This window comes from Nestor notabilis, unplaced genomic scaffold (assembly GCF_000696875.1).
Source record: "Nestor notabilis isolate BGI_N333 unplaced genomic scaffold, ASM69687v1 scaffold1720, whole genome shotgun sequence".
Lineage (NCBI taxonomy): Eukaryota > Metazoa > Chordata > Aves > Psittaciformes > Psittacidae > Nestor > Nestor notabilis.
Genome location: NW_009909528.1, coordinates 211,025 through 229,633, shown reverse-complemented (window position 1 = coordinate 229,633; position 18,609 = coordinate 211,025). Strand labels below are relative to the sequence as shown.

At 38.5% G+C, this 18,609-nt stretch overlaps 1 protein-coding gene across 1 annotated transcript in view; it reads left to right on the top strand.

The window, feature by feature from the left end:
* Positions 1–18,609, top strand: part of SUGCT (succinyl-CoA:glutarate-CoA transferase) — a 302,732-nt gene that overhangs the window by 101,250 nt on the left and 182,873 nt on the right. Inside the window, exons 9-10 of the mRNA XM_010024783.1 lie at positions 8,303–8,374; positions 11,086–11,183. Of these exons, the coding sequence (XP_010023085.1) occupies positions 8,303–8,374; positions 11,086–11,183 (170 nt within the window). The remainder of the gene's footprint in view (positions 1–8,302; positions 8,375–11,085; positions 11,184–18,609) is intronic.

Below are 18,609 nucleotides of genomic sequence, written 5' to 3'. Positions count from 1 at the left end.
GATGCAGTGTTCAATGTCATAAAATCCTAGAATGGTTTGTGTTGGAAGGGACCTTAAAGCTTATCCAGTTCCAACCCCTGCCATGGCCAGGGACACCTTCTGCTAGACCAGGTAGCTCCAAGCCCCTGTGTCCAACCTGGCCTTGAACACTGCCAGGGATGGGGCAGCCACAGCTTCTCTGGGCACCCTGTGCCAGCGCCTCAGCACCCTCACAGGGAAGAACTTCTAATGTCTAATCTCCATCTCCCCTCTGGCAAGTTAAAACCATTCCCCCTTTTCCTGTCCCTACAGGCCCTTGTAAAAAACCCTCTTCAGGTTTCTTCTAGGCCTCCTCTAAGTGTTGGAAGGTTGTTATAAAGTCTGATGTAGTTTTTAGACTGTGATAATAGAAGCACACTTATAATGTGTTGATTCTCCGGAACAAGTTCTTTTTTCAAAGGTAGTTATATTTATTATGCAAAAGCACTCTACAAGCCATAGATGCAAAGATGTTTTTTTAAAACCCAAAATAGTAGCTACTACCATAGAGATTTCCTCAGCTCTTTCTCAGCAGATAATTTGACTTCTTAGCTGCTAGAATGAAAAGTTGGTTAAATATTGGCCAGCACAGTTTTAAGTCAGCAAAAGGTGTAATATTTTAATTTCAAATTGTAGTGATTTTCAAACTTTAACAATTAGAATAATGCTAAATTTGAGGTAGATGAAAGTTTGTAATTGCAGTAATGTGATATCCTTTATCAACATTTCTCAGTCTAATGGGGAATGATAAAAAAAGACTATTAGAGAAAAACAGAAATCTGAATTTTATAGCTTTAAGAAAGCCTAATAGAAATTTACAGGGACGTGAAGAGGAAAGGGACTTCTGGCTTTTAGACATATATAAGTGTTCCACTCATCAACCACTGTTTTATATATATTTTTTAAATAGATCTCACTAGCATTATTCCTATGGCCTGGCAACGGGGTGGGGGTTTTTTGGCATAAATTGAGGACTTAAAATAATGTGCATCCTTGCCAGTTCAACTTTTAAATCCTCAATTAGAGATAAAATACTGTTTTAAATCAAAGTGAACTACATGCAGTAAACCTTAATGAGTCTGACTTAAAAACACAAATTAGGGATACTGAAGAGTCAAGGTTGAAATAGGTTTGAAATCCATCCTTAGTTCACCATAGTGTGTCTATTGAATAGTGCATAGGATCACATACTGCTTGAGAGAGAGATTAACTGGGAAAAAAGTCCAAAACAGGGCAAAGGCACATTGACAGAATGGAGTGAAGTTTTCGCTACCTTTGTCCATCATGTTCTGCAGCTAAATGGCAGATTTCAAATATGAGTGCTGTTTATTTTAAGTTGTAAAAGTGCCAAGTGGTGAAATGCAGCCAGTTTTGCCCCCCTGTAATTGTTATGTCCTCATTGGTGTCTCTGCTAATTTTCATCACCATTGATGTTAATTTGATTGCTTGTTCTTCTCGGTTGGCTGGTTATCAGGGAAACTCACAAATGATTCAGCTCAGCATTTTGAGGAACCTTCTCTATAGCAGGTCATTAAGTTATTAGGCCCTTTAAGTTAAAAGCACTGCCTGGTAGTCTGACTTCTAGTCTGAGTTCTAGTTTGCTTGCACTGGGTCGGTCATCTGCCTGCAGCTTGAAATGCCAGGCTGATTAGCTCAGTATGAGTTACCAAAAAGGTAGTCAGGATTACAAAGCTCACCTTTGGAAGTTGTACCACTACATCACTTAAAGCCAAAGAGGTCAGAGGCAAAAGGGACAGAAATAACAACACAAAATGTGCTCTGATGATTTCTGCTGAAAATGGAAATAGGACCTCATTTAGAGTTAAATTCAAAGTAACACTCTTAAAACCTCGTATTTGAGTACTCAGATTTTCCAGAGAGCTTTATCTTATGATTTTTGGAAGGTGTAAGAAGTATTTGTCTTTTCTGTTTCAATAATGCCTGGAGGGCCTGTATCAGGATCAGACTGTGGTTGTGTGTGTTGCTTTTCAAAAGAAATGTTTTCATTGCATTCTTTTACTTTAAAAGTGAAACAAAAACCCCAGTGCTTACAATCCCAAAATGGGAAGAAATTGTGTGAACTATTGTGTGAGAAGGAAAAAGGGTGCGGAAACCTAGCTTGGATTCAGGCTTTTGAGAGATTATTGTAAATGTTGAGAAAAATATTGTTTAAAAAATAGCTCTTCAGTGCCCTTTAAAATCAGTAAGCGTCTATTTTAATTCCCATATAAGTCCTAACTGGCTGCTGTCTGTATATGTACTTAAATGTTGCTTGCTGTATAAGACCTTGTTTGCTTAATTTCAACCTAACTGAATTTTTATGGCTATGCTATAAACCTCTTGAAAATAGTAGCTTAAATGGAAATGCTGACACAACATTAATTGAACTGGCTCCAGTGTGATACCGTGATTAAAGTTTATTTATTTTGTGTGTGCGTGTCTCTGTGTGTGTAATTTCATTGTTGAAAAACTAATGGAAAGCTAACGTGGCAATGGAGAATGTGATTCTGAGCCTGATACTTTTATTTTTCAAAGCAAGGAGGAGCAGTTTTAATGCCAGTTTACAATACCAGAGAATTTATTTTTAATTGAGGTATAGTTTAGGTATTTAAAATTTTAGACATTTGGGAAAATGACAAGTTTCCCACTTTAAAGCTGTTCACTGCTCTTTCAGGAGTTTTTAAGTGGCTTTTTGTGTGTTGAGGCTGGATGTATATTGCATTCACACTGGAAAATAAAGAAAATGGTTTCACTTCCTTGCAGCACACGTTTTTTGATATGATCAGGATAAAACTCTCATCTCTAAAAATAAGGGTATGCAATGCAAAGTTAATGTTAATGACACTATTGAATATAAAGGAACAGCTTAATTTAACTTTTGGTAAATAGTATCCTCAACTGGTACTTGTAGATTACAAATCTAGGTGTAACATCTAGACAGCTGGGAAATGAGTGGTGCAAATGCCATATGAGCAGGAGAGTAAGTGAGAGAGGGACTCTGTCTCCAACCTACTTCTTAGGGACAGTGAGCTAGGGTTGGAGAGGCCTCGCTTGCAGCCTGTTCCCAGCAGTTTAGACTTCTCACATTAGGTAACAACGTGACATGTTCTGGAGAGCAGAACTCTGCTGTCCTGCTTCCTGAATGAGTGTTGAGAGTAATACAGTATAACACCAAATGTAGGTATCCTGGTTTGATGCTGTGATTTTGCGTTAACTTTGCTGCCACTTCGGAGAAGGTGCATTCAGAGCACATTTAATGGTTCTCATCAGATTTGCTCCTGGATCAGTTAGTCAAAGGCATTTTTCCACACTCACACCTTCATGGAAGTTGACGGTTGATCAGAAAAATTGTCTCATGGCTCATGGGCTCTGCAGAAGTGAACAGTCTCCCTGGTTGTTAGCCTGTGGTCTGCTTTCCTTGACATCAGTGCTGGTGTTCTGCCTCATCTCAGAGACCAAAGTAATCATTCCCACTCTTACCGTAAACACCTTTCCCACATGCTCGTGGCATCCAGTCAAATGTCTCTTCTCTGTTAGAGAATTATTGCAGATGTTGTTAATACTGATCTGTGTGGTAGCCTGTGACAGCTGCGGAGTCGCAGGATAGTACGTCCTGCAGCATGGCAGTGAAGAGATGGACAAGGTAGTTCGGGTTGAGGAGATGGGGGGAAAAGTGAAATCTTTGTGTGGAATGCTCTTCCTCAGCTTGCTCAATGAGAACATTCAGCATACATTAATCCAGTCCATGAAATTTACATTTCTTATTTGTACTGTTTGCTTTCACTGGAAGAGAGTGCAGAGTAGGCAAATAGTTTCAAAGTGTGTGGTCTTTATGATTTATATGTGGTGCTCAGAACTACCACTGACCAATCTTTTTGGTCTTGTTCCCATTTGTTACGGTAATTAAGTATTGAGTTGTTATGAAAGGATTGTGCTCTTCCCTTGAAAGAGAAAAGAACACGGTCACTCCATGGTTCTGTGGCACAGCTGACATTTTATTCAAACCAACGTGTAAAGGTAGAGAAACGGTGTGCCAAGTTTATCCCATCTGGAAGGAATGTAACTGTTCTGGATCTGAAGCAAAACTGAGGGTCTCCTACTCTTTAATGTATTTGGGAACCAGAGTTTGCAAGGTTGTAAGACAAAAAAGTCGACATCTGTTGTAGATACGTTTGATTGTCAGGAGAAGAGAGCCTGCGTACAGGTCAGTCAGATCCTGTGTGCATCACCTTCTAATCACAGCCTTTAGTCTACATTAAGACTAGAGAATGCTTGTCCTTAAATGACCTTTGCATTGCATCAAATACCACACTGGAAACTTCAAAGTATCACTGAAGACAAATTATGCAATAAATTAAAAGTAACACTGTGATTTTCTGTGGTTCCAAGCGAGGAAGAGGCTGGCTTTTCTCTTTGACCACACCCGTTAATACCAGGGAGGTACTTCAAGCACAGAAACAGACTTACGCATGGTCACATCGTGTTTTACTGAGTAATTATCCATAAGTGAGTGAAGAGATTGTTGTAAATGGGAAGATGGAGGGGAGTGGAAGGAGTAACATATGAGAATTAATCTATTTTCCTTAAAAATTTTGGTGATGACGTTTCAAAGCTTTGTTGGAAAATACTGGTTTAGCTTTGTTGGGTTTTATGGTTATAGACTTCTCAAGTATGTGCCTGTTGTGCACTGTCCCCAGCTGGTCCCAAAGGTTTGTTACTTGGACTTCTGGTTATTTTATTGGAGTTGGCGCTCTTGAATTGGACCCTTGAAAGCATATGCAAAGATATTTATGTATGATTGATGATTGTCATTGCATAGGTAAAATTCATAAGACAATAAATACAAGAGATTAACAGTCTTCCACTGACACCATCAAAGCTGGCAAATTTTGGAAGGCCATTGACTTAGAGCAGAGGCTGGCTAGTTTGGCCTCACATTATGGCAACAAGTCTTGATTCACTCTGATAATAAACTATGGTTAAGTCTGGCCTGCATTTTTATTGTATGGTCTATTGTGTAGTCTATTTTTGGAGAATACTTGTAAACCCCTTAGAACATTTCTGAAGGTGATAGTTCCTATTCCGTATGTTCAGGGAGGTTAAAATGTTTCAGTACACAAAGTATCTCAGGTATACTGTGTTCTAGGATGAAACTGGGCAAGCGCTGAGTCTTAGTGAGGTCCTGTAACATCCATTAGTCAGTGTGAGGTTTTGGTGCATGCACACTGGACTTTGAGATCTGGCTTTGAATATGCATATTTTGATGTCATGTGCTATATGTATTGTTCAGTGTGAGTTTACAGATTACTTCCTTAAAAAACCCCAAAATTTTCACACCATACTGAAAGCCGTGCCTTTGGATGCTCACAATCTGTCGCCACCTTTTCCATGAATGAAATGTGGACTAATAGTTTTTTTGTTTGGTTTTTGTATCTTATCTTCACCGGGGGATGTCCTATTGCTCAGTATATCGCATGGGAGTAGCAGGTTAAATCATGCTCATGCTCTGAAAAATCTTTTCAGAAGGCCTCATTCTTCAGAGAAGGGGGAAGGGAAAAAAGACTTCTGTGCTAATGTGAAATGATTCAATGTGATGGACAGCAGTTTATCAAAGCAAAATCTCATTAAAATCTGTCTGCGCTTTTCCCTTACTCTCCTTTGTATGATAAGGTTGTGAAGCTTTCTGAGACCAGACGCTAACCTGTAGTGTGTGTACATTTATGGATGATGAATAAAACCTTTTTTATAACCTTTAAATGTTGGCATCAGTATCGTGCTAATGACATTTTGAAGTTTCTGCTTTATCAGCAGCAATGACTGGCAAATAATCAGCTGTTATGTAATGGGAAACCTAAAATAGCAGCTGAAGACATTTGAGTTAAGCTTCATGGAAAAAGACACTGCTGCGTTTATTATGATACCATTTTTGTTGTGTAAGGATGACGTGATTGTTGTTTTAGCTTTTTAGACATATAATGCAACTAAGAATAGTCAGTTTTCCCACACATTCAGCAAAGCAACTGAAGCACACGTGCTCATAACCAGACCCTTGAAACGTAGACTGACTTCCACTGCTGCATGGCCAGCCCACAGGTAGAGATGCATGTCTCGTTGTGGTATGCAGCTATGGTGTGATTGCATCTTCTTATGGAGATGCAGGTCTCCAAAGAAGTTGCTGATAAATAGTAGACTCTCTTGGATTTGCCCATACTACCAATTTAAATGTATTTTGGAGTTTGGAGGAAGGGGATCTGCGTATACGTACATATGGCTTTGCAATCTGTAAGAGGCATCCAGACTAGAAGCTTAAAAGAATGTGTAAAAGAATTTCTAATTTGTGTTTACTGGAAGTAGTAGGTGGTCGCACCAGTAAAAACTATATTGTGTTACATACTCACACAGATACGTCTAGTGTTTAACCCATAATTTGTGTGAAAAGCGTGTGGCTGCTTTTAGAATTCAGAGCATCAGCAAAGACTGATCGGGATTTGGGCAGGGTGTTCAGAAAACAGATACTGCCTGTAACTAAAAGTAGTAAGTTTATGCTGACAGTTTTAGTTCATAACTATTCCTACTAAAAGCCATTTACTGGGGGGGGTGGGGGGAAGTGTCTTACATATTCTTAGACCACACTCTGTCATGATTGTTTTGTACATGAACAGATATATCTAAAAAACGCTTATGCATTCAAACAGAACGTTCTTTTCTCTATTCCTTTCCCCATTTTTTTCTGTGCTCATCACTTTCCACAGCATGAGTATGCAGTACCTTTATACTGTGTGTGCTTCTCAACTTTTGATATATTGGGGCTCAGTCAGTGGGACTTCTTTTGCATGCTTGGGACTAAATGCTTGCTGAATTTCTCTTTGCTTGCTGAAAATCTTAGACTGACCAATACTAATTACCAGGAAATGAAACATAGCGAGATAAACAAGCGATATCCTAACTATGATGTACAGTTACTTGCATTTCAGTAAGGACATAATTTTCCATATACAATTTTAAAGCCTTGATTATACCAAATGGGAAGAGTTGTACCTGTATGAAAGATTGCTACAACTACATGGATGTAGTTGTACCTGTATGGAAGATTGCAAGTTGGAATAGCATATTCCTATTTGTGAAGAAGAATAAGCCACAGTGGCATGAGAAGACTTCTTATTATTGAAGTGTCATCATGGCTTCTATTTATGTTATTTAACCAAAATGTCTAGTAAAAATTCACTCCTTTAGATCAGGACATGATGGCTCATTAAAAAAAAGTCATTTCTGAAAGTGAAAGATGGGGTGTTCTCTCTGCAAGGCCTTGTCACCATTAGTGCACCAGGCTGTGCTGGCCTCTTGCACTGAAGTCAAATTAATAGTGAAAGAATTTTTCCCAGGAGCCTGTGAAAATCGTGGTTGTAACGCCTATGACTGAGACTGCAGTTACACACCCTTGTATAAGGGCGAGGTGTGGAGGAAAGGGGAATCTGTTTGCATTATCCAATTTTAGAAGATGGCCTGACACGGTGTTAAAATTGAGGATGATGCCAGTTGCAGATTTTCTTTTTTTTTCAGTGAAAATCTAAGTGGAGAGAATTTAGTCTGAAATGAAAGCTGTGATGTCCTACCCAGTTAAATATTCAGTTCCCCATGAAACGTGCCAGTAAGGCCACTGAAATGAAGTCAAAATTAAAGAAAAGAAATCCGCAAAGCTGGATAAGAAGCCCCATTTTCTCCAGGAGCTTGGTCTTGAGACAACTGACCAAGGAGGTATCTTAATCTTCAGCTGAAGAGCTCGAAAGATGTAGCCTATCCCTTTCATCCCCATGAAGGTCCCTAATTTGTCAGAGCTATTTGGCAATTATTTTTTACTTGCATATTTGGCCAGCATCTGTGACACCTCAGTGCGGGTGTCTGCCTGCAGTGAGGCTAAAAGTGAAGCTGAATAAATAGCTCCTGGCAAGTAAGTGTTATTCTGCTAAATCCTCCTCAGTCCCCATGAGTGAGAGACATATTTGCAAGATTTCAGGATGCCTCAAGATGTATTTTTCAGCAAGTAAAATATTAACCAAGGTAAATTGTCAACTTTAGAAAAATATCTTGAATAACATTAGAAAAATCAAAAGGGATGCATCCATCCTTAAAGGTGACTTTGAGCCACTTCTATAGAACTAGAAGTTGGGTCTGAATGGAAATGTTTAAGGAAGTTGTTTGAACGTTTTTACCAAGTTTTCACTTAAAAGATGTGCTGATATTTTATAGCTTAATTGCAGATTATCACCTGCCTTTGTTTTTCCAGGCTTTTAAGACCAAGGATGGCTATATCGTGGTGGGAGCTGGAAATGATCAGCAGTTTGTCACTGTGTGCAAGGTAATGGTGTAATAGTTTCCATTCTGACTAGGAAATTAATTACCAATTGCTTCTTAATTCTCCTTTTTTTGTGTGAAAATACGTAGCAGGTATAAATTCCAACCTTGGTTTCTGGCTGGTAATTTAGGGCACTGAGACGGGTTCTGTGCTTTGCCTCTGTGTTCAGAACACCCCAATTCCCAAACCTGTGGGTGCTGAACCCCTTATGAAACCTGTCCAGCTGCACAGCTGATTAGCTAAAAAATTAACAAGCTAGCAACCTTCCTACCATTCATTCACCTCACTTTAGGGTGCAGCTGAGTCACTTGTGGTATGGCTTGTTGCTGTACTTTCTCTGTAATGGGTAAGGCATGAATGGTACCCCAGAAGATGAGGCAACGTTTCTATGATTTGTCTTACTTCAGAATCTGGAGGACTAAAATTAACTGAGATGAATATTTGCACTAGTCTTCAGGATGATGTTTTTTTGTTTCATTCTTACTAATGTATTCTGGTATTTCTAGAATTAAAAGTAGGAGGTACAGAACATGGATAAATGTTGATTGCTCGCATTTCGAAGAGAGTAAAAACAAAGAGGGAAAATAGTTCAAGTTTTGGGTAATGGTTAGAATTTTCTATAAACCAGTTACCATATTTGTTTCTAAAAAAAAAGTCTTTCTACTCTTATCAAGTCATTAAAGGTATGAATTTGGGCTGTTACATTGCCGAGAAACAGAGTGATGCAGAAGTCAGTGGAATGCTGTGAAACCCATTAGAGGTATGCTCTGAGCTAAATGGATGGTGATTTGGAACTTAAAACACCATGAAGAGGGAGAGCCAATAAAGGAAGGGGACTTTATTACAGGAAGGCCCTAGTGAACTTTAGTAAATACAGAGACCACTCATTCAAACATAGGAATTGGTATTGGAGAACTTTTCTGAGATGAGTTGGTGCTAAAAATACAGGCTGTATGGAAGCTGTTGCCCTGAAGACACATACTCTGGAGATGGAACAGCTGGCTCAAGCTGTAAACAATTGCAAACATTCTGCTTCAACCATATCTTTTCAGGCAAGCAAAAAGAAAAAGCTGGAGTAATTCACTGTGATATTTTGAAAATCAATGAACACTAACTGTAGGTTGTTTGGGGATTTGGGTAATTGCAGGAAAACTTTGTAAGACTGCTAGCTGAAGTGCATTTCATGGCAGTCAAGTGTTATAAAAGCACATCCTGATGTATGGCTGCTTCAATCTAAATAGGAATACTGAGCAAGATTCTTCAGAAGACTGAGCTTTAGTGTACAGCAAAGGAGAGTACAAACAGGTTTGCTAGTGTTGGGGGACAAAACACAAAGAGTGCAAACTCTGGATGTGCATCTGAGAGCTTGGAGGAGGCCTAGAAAAGGAGAGCAGCAGTTTTATTCCAAGTGGTCACAGTGAAATAAGAAAGTAACATTGGCAGCGTGATGCAGAAAGATGAATGGCACATTAATGAATAACTTCTCAAATGTGCATTTGTTAGTCACAAAAAAAAAAGAGAACATATATAGACACGCAGCTTTACAACAGATGGACGTTAAGTTAAAGCTGAAGTCAGTACCATTAATTAAAACAGTAGAGTAAGCAACTCCATATGACCAGTTTTCATATAACTCATCAAATGGAACCATAGTTTTCTGATTAATTTCTGGGTTTTTTTTTAAGCTCTCATAAGTAAGTATTCACTATCATTTACTTTGAACAACCTTGAATGTTTGTTGTTTTTTTTTTTCTCTGAAGTAGTGATTTCTAACTCCAAAATATCAGTATTAAGAAGAGGAGATAGTTTTAAGGGGTACCAATATTATTGTTAATCTTTAAGATAGGAAAAGAAGAACATTTTGTGATTGTTGTGATTTTCATAAACTAGATCATGTAAACATAGAAGGAAAAGAAAATACGCTGTGAATTAAGAGTTGATGGAAGATGCTAGATTGATGTTTTATGTTACCTTGTAGATAAAAATCATAGAATCATAGAATAGTTTGGGTTTGAAGGGACCTTAATAATCATCTCATTCCACGGCAGGGACACCTTCCACTAGACCAGGTTACTCAAAGCCCCATCCAACCTTGAACACTGCCAGGGATGGGGCAGCCACAGTTTCTCTGGCCAACCTGGTCCAGTGCCTCACCACCTTCATAGTGAAGGATTTCTTCTTTATATCTGATTTTCTTTCTTAATCTTTCAGAACAAATCATAAAGAATATAGATGACATTTCAATAGAAAAAGACTTTTTGTTTGTTTGGGTTTTTTTACCTTTTTGACAGAAATTACTGAAATGGAAAGAAATGTTCTTAGACATAGCTTTTCTCACTTTAGCTTATGAAGTACAGTCATATTTCTCGTTCTATGACATAGAACTTAGTGCAGGATAATCCCACAGATCTCTCCAACCTTACAGTAAGACTTTACAGACATTTTAGTGTTCTACAGTAAGAATTTCTGCTAGCTGATGCTGAAAACTATCAACTAAGATTTGGAACTTCAGTTTGATTTTTGTCTTTTCTGTACTTGTTATGTAACATTAACCAGGAGGCGTTATCTTTTCTTAATTTCCTAATCTATTTTAAAAGATTAATGAGAAGTAGGGGTTTGGGGGTTTTTGGAAAGCTGTCTTAACTCAGTAATGAATTTTCTTAGCTACATAAATACCTCCTGCCAAACACATTTTTTTCTCTATTTTTACTTAGATCCTGAATTTGCCTGAAGTTAGTAAGGATTCCAGGTACAAAACTAATACTCTAAGAGTCAAGTACAGAAAAGAACTTATTGACATATTGTCAACCCGGTAAGTTAATTAAAGGGGAAGAAATGACATTTAATCTGTTAATGCAAACAGTCATGTATAAGAAGGTCTCGTCATGTGAAGACTTTACTCTTTTGAGATACTTATTTTTAAAGAAAAGTATGGACAGCACTTTACTGATGTTAAATATACTGCCTTTTGCACACAGACCGTAGTGTGGACTTTCAGAAGCCATTTTAGCTTATTTTTAACTACTGATGTGAATTTTATTGAAGAAAACAGTGCTTACTGCTTTCCTGGATGAATGCAACTCCTGGAAATAAAATGCTTGCAGCACCATTTGCTTTTGCTGTGACTGGGATTTTAAAGTTTTCACTGACAGTTGCTTTATCCAAGGCAGTTCCACTTGATGGTACTCCTTCACTACTGGTTCTGTTCTGTGCCCCAAGTTCACCCTGGGTCAGTACTTTTGAAATCGAAAGGATATATATTTATATCTACTTGTGAATCATCCTGGTAAATACTTCAATTAAAAATTGAGAGGAAGCACAGAAATCTTTTATTTGAGAGATTAAAATAGTTTAGTTATCTTTTTCATTCTGTTTGACAAGGCCCACTCTGTGAAGTGCTCTTCTGTTTAATGGAAAGGATGTTAAGTTTCTATAACTTAAGAATAAAACTTTTATCTGTGTAAAGTTACCCAAAGCTGGCTTCCAGGAACACTTCATACTTTGGGCTACAAGCAGAAGAGTCAGTATATCTACTGTCGTCAATGATTTAAGAAAAGGCACTTTATCATTTTGTTCCTTGCCCTGTATGAGTCTTTGTCAACAAATGTGTAACAATGATCATTCGGGCAGTTCTGTTGTTTGGTTTTTTTAGGAGCATTAGGTCAGTTGCCTTCCCTGTTCATTCCATCTGAACGAAGTTTCAGTAGCATGCTTCCTCTCCCCTCAACCCCACATACTTTTTGGCTGCCGAAAACCAGAGTCACCTTGTGTTAAAGAGGGATTGATTTTGCCTCTTGTTTCACTTGCAGTTTTATTTCTGTCTTAACCTGTCTGTTTTCAGACATCCTGCCCCCAATGAAATACTGAGGTACCAGCTGACTATGCATTTTCAAATATTTATGGTACAACTGTTCATGATAAAATTTTGGAACTCATCTTTTGCTATAACAAATGTTGTGATTGCGCAGGTGAACTGACTCTTCCTGTAAGTTTTAAGCCTTCGAGAGGGAACAGTTCTCTTTTGACCTTTTTGAGCTCTTATTCTCTTGACAATCTTAATTTCAAATTCGGTTCATGTTGACTTACTACTTGGAGTTCATTTCATTTAACCATGGCATTTATCTGATATACCTTATAAAAGTGCCATTTTGCCATCTATAGATCAAATGCTTAATAGCCTGTTGCTTGTGGTTAATGTTGAATGCTTTTTTACTTCTTTTTTTTTTTTTTCTTTAATGGGCAATATCTGAATATGAAGATAAAGTTCAAGAAACAGTTGTTCTTTCAGTGAACTGCCAGAATTCTAATTTGTTTTTATATCTGTAGCTATTAGTTCATCAGATTACCTCATTGCTCTTTCAATTACTGCTTTATGTCTTTTTTGTCAGAGTTTATGTTCTGTTTTATTACCATCATTTAGACTGAATTTCTGTGTAATTTATATGCAAGTATGTGACTGTATACACACTTCTGGAGTAGACATTTCCAATAGTATTCTGTTATGTCATATTATTGTGAATTCATCTGGCATTCAGTTTTAAAACACTGACATAACAAACACCTTTGGCATTCTAATGGAGGTCGAATATGTTTCTATACACATTCCATGGTAACTTTGCTTTTATTCACTAATGCACAGTTGTTTGTAAAATTATATGTGGTTCATTTTTGAAGGTACTTAGAGAATTAAATGAATAGTTTGTCAGTGCTGAAAAATGTCAACCCTTGAGAAATGAAGGGAAATGACAGAAGGGTAATAGCAGAATGTCACTGAAACATATCTTAAATCACTGATTGCTTGATAGTATTGCAGCACATGGAAAATATAAACCTGGGGTGCATTAGTTGGAAAGAAACACCTGCAGACCCTCCCATTCACTCACTCTATGTACACTGCTATCCACCTCAAAATGAATTTGTGGAGACATGAGCTGGAACAGCTTAGAAGAGTTGTGATTTGCTTGACATAGGTTCTGCTGCTTTGTTGAGATGACCCTTCTGTGTGGTGGAAGGCAAAAAGAAACATGAAAGTCCTGTAAGGATTTAGTCAGGCCATTCATGCATGTCTCATTTCTGATGCTGTGCCAGGCAGGTCGCACACAACTTAAGGAAAAGCAGCTTTTTTCCAGTGATGTTGCAATGGAAAAAGTCAGCAAACTTGTTTGGTGTGCCAGGCTCAGCAGTAAAAAGCAGGTGAAAAAAATGCATCTGTGTATAGGGATCTGGTGATTCCTAAATGTTCCTCTTCTTTCATACATGCTTAGAAACATAAATGGTAATTATGGTCCTGTAGTGGAATCCTTTGAGAGTGCTGCTGTGAAAAGGCCAGTGAAAAAATTCACGGATGTGGTCTGTGTCTCAGCATCTCAACAGTAATTATGGTGACTAAAAGCACATGAGAGTAAACATACAGTTGTGTTTCCTTCTCTTTTTTCCCCAACCTCTTCTGCTGCCATTTTCTGATTATATATCCTTCCTGTTCCACTAAGACATTGGTGTTTTAGCACCATTTGTATGGCAGATACTTGGATCTCTGTACTTGCTTGCAAATATCACTGCTGTTGCACAGTAGATAATACGCATACAGTTTTTCCAAGCTGTTGATGCTATTACAATTCTATTGAACTGAGGTGCCACCAGAGCCTAGAGTAGGCTTCCATTAAGCTAACCTGTCTCCTTCCTCCTGTGTCTCTTTCAAACTATTCAGAGGTATGACTTACCTTTTGTTTTGCTATTTTTCTTAATTTTCAAAATGGACTAACTGGATTTTATGTCCCCAGTAAGTGCAGGAAGAACGATTCCTCCTCTTAAGGAAAAAGACATCCCAGGCTTTATTTAGGAATAGAAGGAGATGTTCAGACCTACTCAAAGGGTCAGGAACTCCCTGAAGTCTTGAGCATTTAATTTGCTGCATGTGTGGAGCTGAAATTTTGAGAAACATCTGAACTCTGAATACCAAAGAGACAGTTGATGTCTTTCATTTGCTCGGGTTAAGCAATTGAGACTCTTTGGCCACACCTTTATTCTAAGTGTGTGCACGAAGGAAACATTGGTACAACCAGTAAATGTTAAGGAATGCTGGGGTATTTTTAAAGAGGCTGTATCTTGGGAATTCTTGACTCTAATGACCTCTAATTTAGATCAATAATTCTACTCACCACCTGCAGTAACCATGCCAGATTTCAAGGCAGTTAGATAAGCATGGGGATTATACAGCACTTAGAGGAAACTGACCTTTAAACAGAAGACTTTTCAGAAAGGTGTGAAATGACCTATTCATCACAGTCCTGAGCCGAGTGATAATACAAGATGGAGGTGAATATGGCTTGAGGCATAAATGTAGCTTGAAACAACAGCTCTGAGAGGTGTGAATTGCTCCATTCATTTCAGGAAGAATTTTCTCATCCTTTCTTTTCCCTGACAGAAATGAAGAGTGAAGCACATCTGCCCTTAGCTCTTCACCCCAGCTTGCTGTCTTCTTACAACAGCTCAACTCCCTCTGTAGGGTACACGTGAAAGAGCAAGGGGGAAAGGGGAAGAGCAGGTAGGGGTGGGTAAATTCACATACCCACAGAGACTGTCAGAGCTCAGTAAAAGGGACTGGAGGGTTGACCACTCTGGGGTGGTATGTTGCTTTTAGAGAGACCCAGTTCTCACACTGAGGCAAAAGGAGGGTACTACAGAAACCAGTCCCAGCCATCTTGAGAGGGGGAGTGTTTTCAGTTCCATCTTCTGTGGGGAAGTGAGTATAATGCTGCAAGGACCAAGGACTATGGGTCAGAGGATAGTCATAGGGAAGAACAGAGGCCTATGGGGCCTTGCTTTGCTACTGGTGATGGTGGTGGTGTCCTTTTCCCATCTCTGGTCCTCTTCCTTCTATGCTCTTTTTAACCCTGTCCCCATCATCTTCCTCCCAGCATATTTCCCTGTTCTCCTCCCACTGCTGACATTTGGACACCTACTATGTTTTCTTTACAAAAAAGGAAGTTTCAGTGCCTTCTGTACCTTCCTCTTCATTTAGGTTACATTTCCCCCCTCCCAGTGACTCCAAAGCAGAACTCTGACAAAAGCAAATTGCCTCTGAATGCCTTCATTTCTCAGGTGTGTGCCAAGAGTCAGATTTAAAATGACCCTACCCTGGGTGGAGGTCAGGTTCAATGGCTACTACAGAGGCCCCTGAGACTCCCAGCTCATGTGAGAACTGACAGACTACAGAGCACTCTGGTTTTTATGTTTCTAGTGGAAACCTCTGGTTTGTGAGTTAGATGTACATCTATCCAAGAGAACCAAGTTTTAATTGTTGCTCTGCTCTACCCCCCGCTTCCCTTCCACTTTTACCTTTGCTTCCTCTGGAACCAGAATGGCACCAGGCACAATGTAGATTATTTTGTATGTGTGCATACATATGTTAAGATGTACATATATAATGTGCACATGAAATCTGAGATGCATCTGTGCAAAAGCTGGTGTAAAGCCAGTTGGAAGAGGAGCTGCATTGAAGAAGGGGGTTTAGTCTGGTGGTGTCCTTCTTCAGATTACCCCAGAAGTTGAACATTAATCCTACCCTGCACCTCAGTAATGTAGACACGTTTGAAGGCAACGCAGCTAAATGTGTACTCCAAGGTGCTTGGGGAAATTAACCCATAAACAGAACAGTGTGTGGGGCTGTATGAGTGCAGGGGGAAGGGGAATAGCAGACATGCCCTCAGCCTTTAAAGCGAAGCAGCTCCCATAATAAAACCCACATAAATTCATCATGGTTAGTGTTCCTGCAGTTATAGCTAAATTATTGTAGGCTTAAAACCAGAAGTTTAGGGCTGAAAATGATTTGGAGTAGAACTTCTGTTCCTAGCACTTACGTTTTAAAGGCCTTATTCTGGACTATGCACCACAGCTGCATGTTGCATATATAAGTGTGAGGGGAAAAAGAATGAGAAGGAAGGAAGCATGGAGGAACCTGATCTCAGTTAATGAGATCGTTGATGAATTGTTTCCACCTAATAAGGAGGAGAAGGGCACCTAAAGGGGAAAGTGTATTGTAAAAATGCTTAAGTTGCCTGATGAGGAGCACTATTAAGTTCGTGCCTGTTGAGGCACTCCCAGGCTCTGTAAATCTCCCTCCCTATCCCCACCATTTCTGTCTCTAAACCAAGAGCCTTGCAGTCTGAAGTCACTGGTAATAACATCGCAGCAATGAGGATCTGGTTGTTAATTGCTTCAGCAAGACAGGTGTGTGACAGGTAATTAACTTCAGTGTGGCACGGCTGGCCGGCTTTCCTTGCCTCAGTCAGTTACCTCAGCGTGGAGATGGTCGAGCAGTGTGGGCATCAGCTACCAAACTGCTAGAGGTTGCTTTAAAATCCTTTGTTTTAAATTGTTATGGGTTTTCAATTTGCATTTAGTATTTAATTTGACTTCTGTGTGTGCAACTGGAAGAGATTGGAAATGTCTCAAACATCTGATTTTTGGGCTGGGTAAGTTGGGTCTTTTCAGTGTTCTTTTCCCGCCATCTTAGGAACCTCTAAGTGTTTTCATACATGTGTGAAGTTCAAGATCCTTCCTGAAAGGAAAGCTGCTATTATTTTTTCCTGATGACATACGTTACCGGCTACAAGGCTGCTGAAATTAAAGGAGATCTTTTAATTGGTTTTTGAATGAGCTTTTTGACCTGACCCTTGTTAAGGCTTTTCTCCCCTCGAGCAGTTAAAAGAATAGCAACAAAATCAATATAGCTTTCTGTTATCCTCGATGTGCTTTTACTGATGTGTGTTTACCTAGCTGATTTCCAGTTAATTTGCACTTCCTTTGTTGTAACTATAGAAGTTACAGTCCTTTTGCTTACTTGAGAAAAAGAGAGGAATGCTTGGGAAAAGGGAGCATACTTTTAATGTGCATAGTGAAACAGTATTTGAATCTGACTAGAACTAGTTCTGGAACATGCTGGATTTTACTACTTGGGAGCCACAAGAAGGATATTTTTCAATATGGATGTTCCTTAAAAATTATGATGGTTTTAAAACTTCATAAAGGAACATCTCTAGCATGAGTTCTGTACATAAAGGTAAAAGTTTATTAATAGTTCTGTTAAACTAGTTAATAGTTCTGTTAAAAATCATGATGGTTTTAAAACTTCATGAAGGAACATCTCTAGCACGAGTTCTGTACATAAAAGTAAAAGTTTATTAATAGTTCTGTTAAACTTATATAAACATTTATAATATGCAGAAATATGAACCCCTTTTAGTGTGTGTTTGTGGTACCTGTGTATATCTGGGCTGTGCTTTATGTAGCTACTACTTACAATCTACTATAGTTGACATCATTTAAAGTAGTTGACATATCTATCAGCAAAATGTATGAGTGCAGTCGTGTTGATCCCAAAGATATTAAGGGTCTGGTGTGGTTCACAGAGTGATTAATCAATAACCAAGAGGGTGCTAATTAGAAACGAAGACAGAGATGCTTACATGCTATTGAGTAAATACTATAGTATTCATTTTGAAAACTAATTGTATATTTGCTGTACGCTAAAGGATAATGATCCATTATTTGAATTTTTCAAATAAATATTTTTCTATGACTTTTAATTTTGCATGGTGTCTTTCATAGATACTACAGTGAGAAACTATACAAACTATTTTACTCAGTTAACTACCATTGCAGAGAGAAAATATTGTAGGTATTTGAAACTAAATGGACTGTTGATAGAACAAGCCAGTGGAAAAAACAGAATGCAAAGTCAGGTTGTGCTGGAAAATGCCAGAATGCTTTTGTGGACTTCAGCAAGAACAGAGAAGGTTTTTGTGGTTGACTATATAAAAAGCTAGATGTTGCTGTTCCATCTGCATTTGGTAGCTGCCCAAATTACTTTCTAAATTAAATTAATTGCCATAAGCTTCCTATAGAAAAGAGTAGTTTTTCACTTCAGTAGTTTTCTAAACTTACTTTGTGTGGATTTGGATGGTTTTATCCATTAGAGGAACATGGATGTGCTTCTACAAAGGATATAGCAATGATTGAAGATTTCCTAGGAAACATGGAAAACGGGATATATGCAAAGAATACACACAGAGTAGATTCATTCATGCTTTAGAGGTATTTATTTCATTGAAGACAATATTTGTTAAAAAAGAAATAAAGTTTACATTAATAATTAACATAATGAGAAAAAATACATTTTACTAGAACCTGGGTATGTTTCTAACTCCTTAACGCTATTTCATCCAACTTGTGCAATT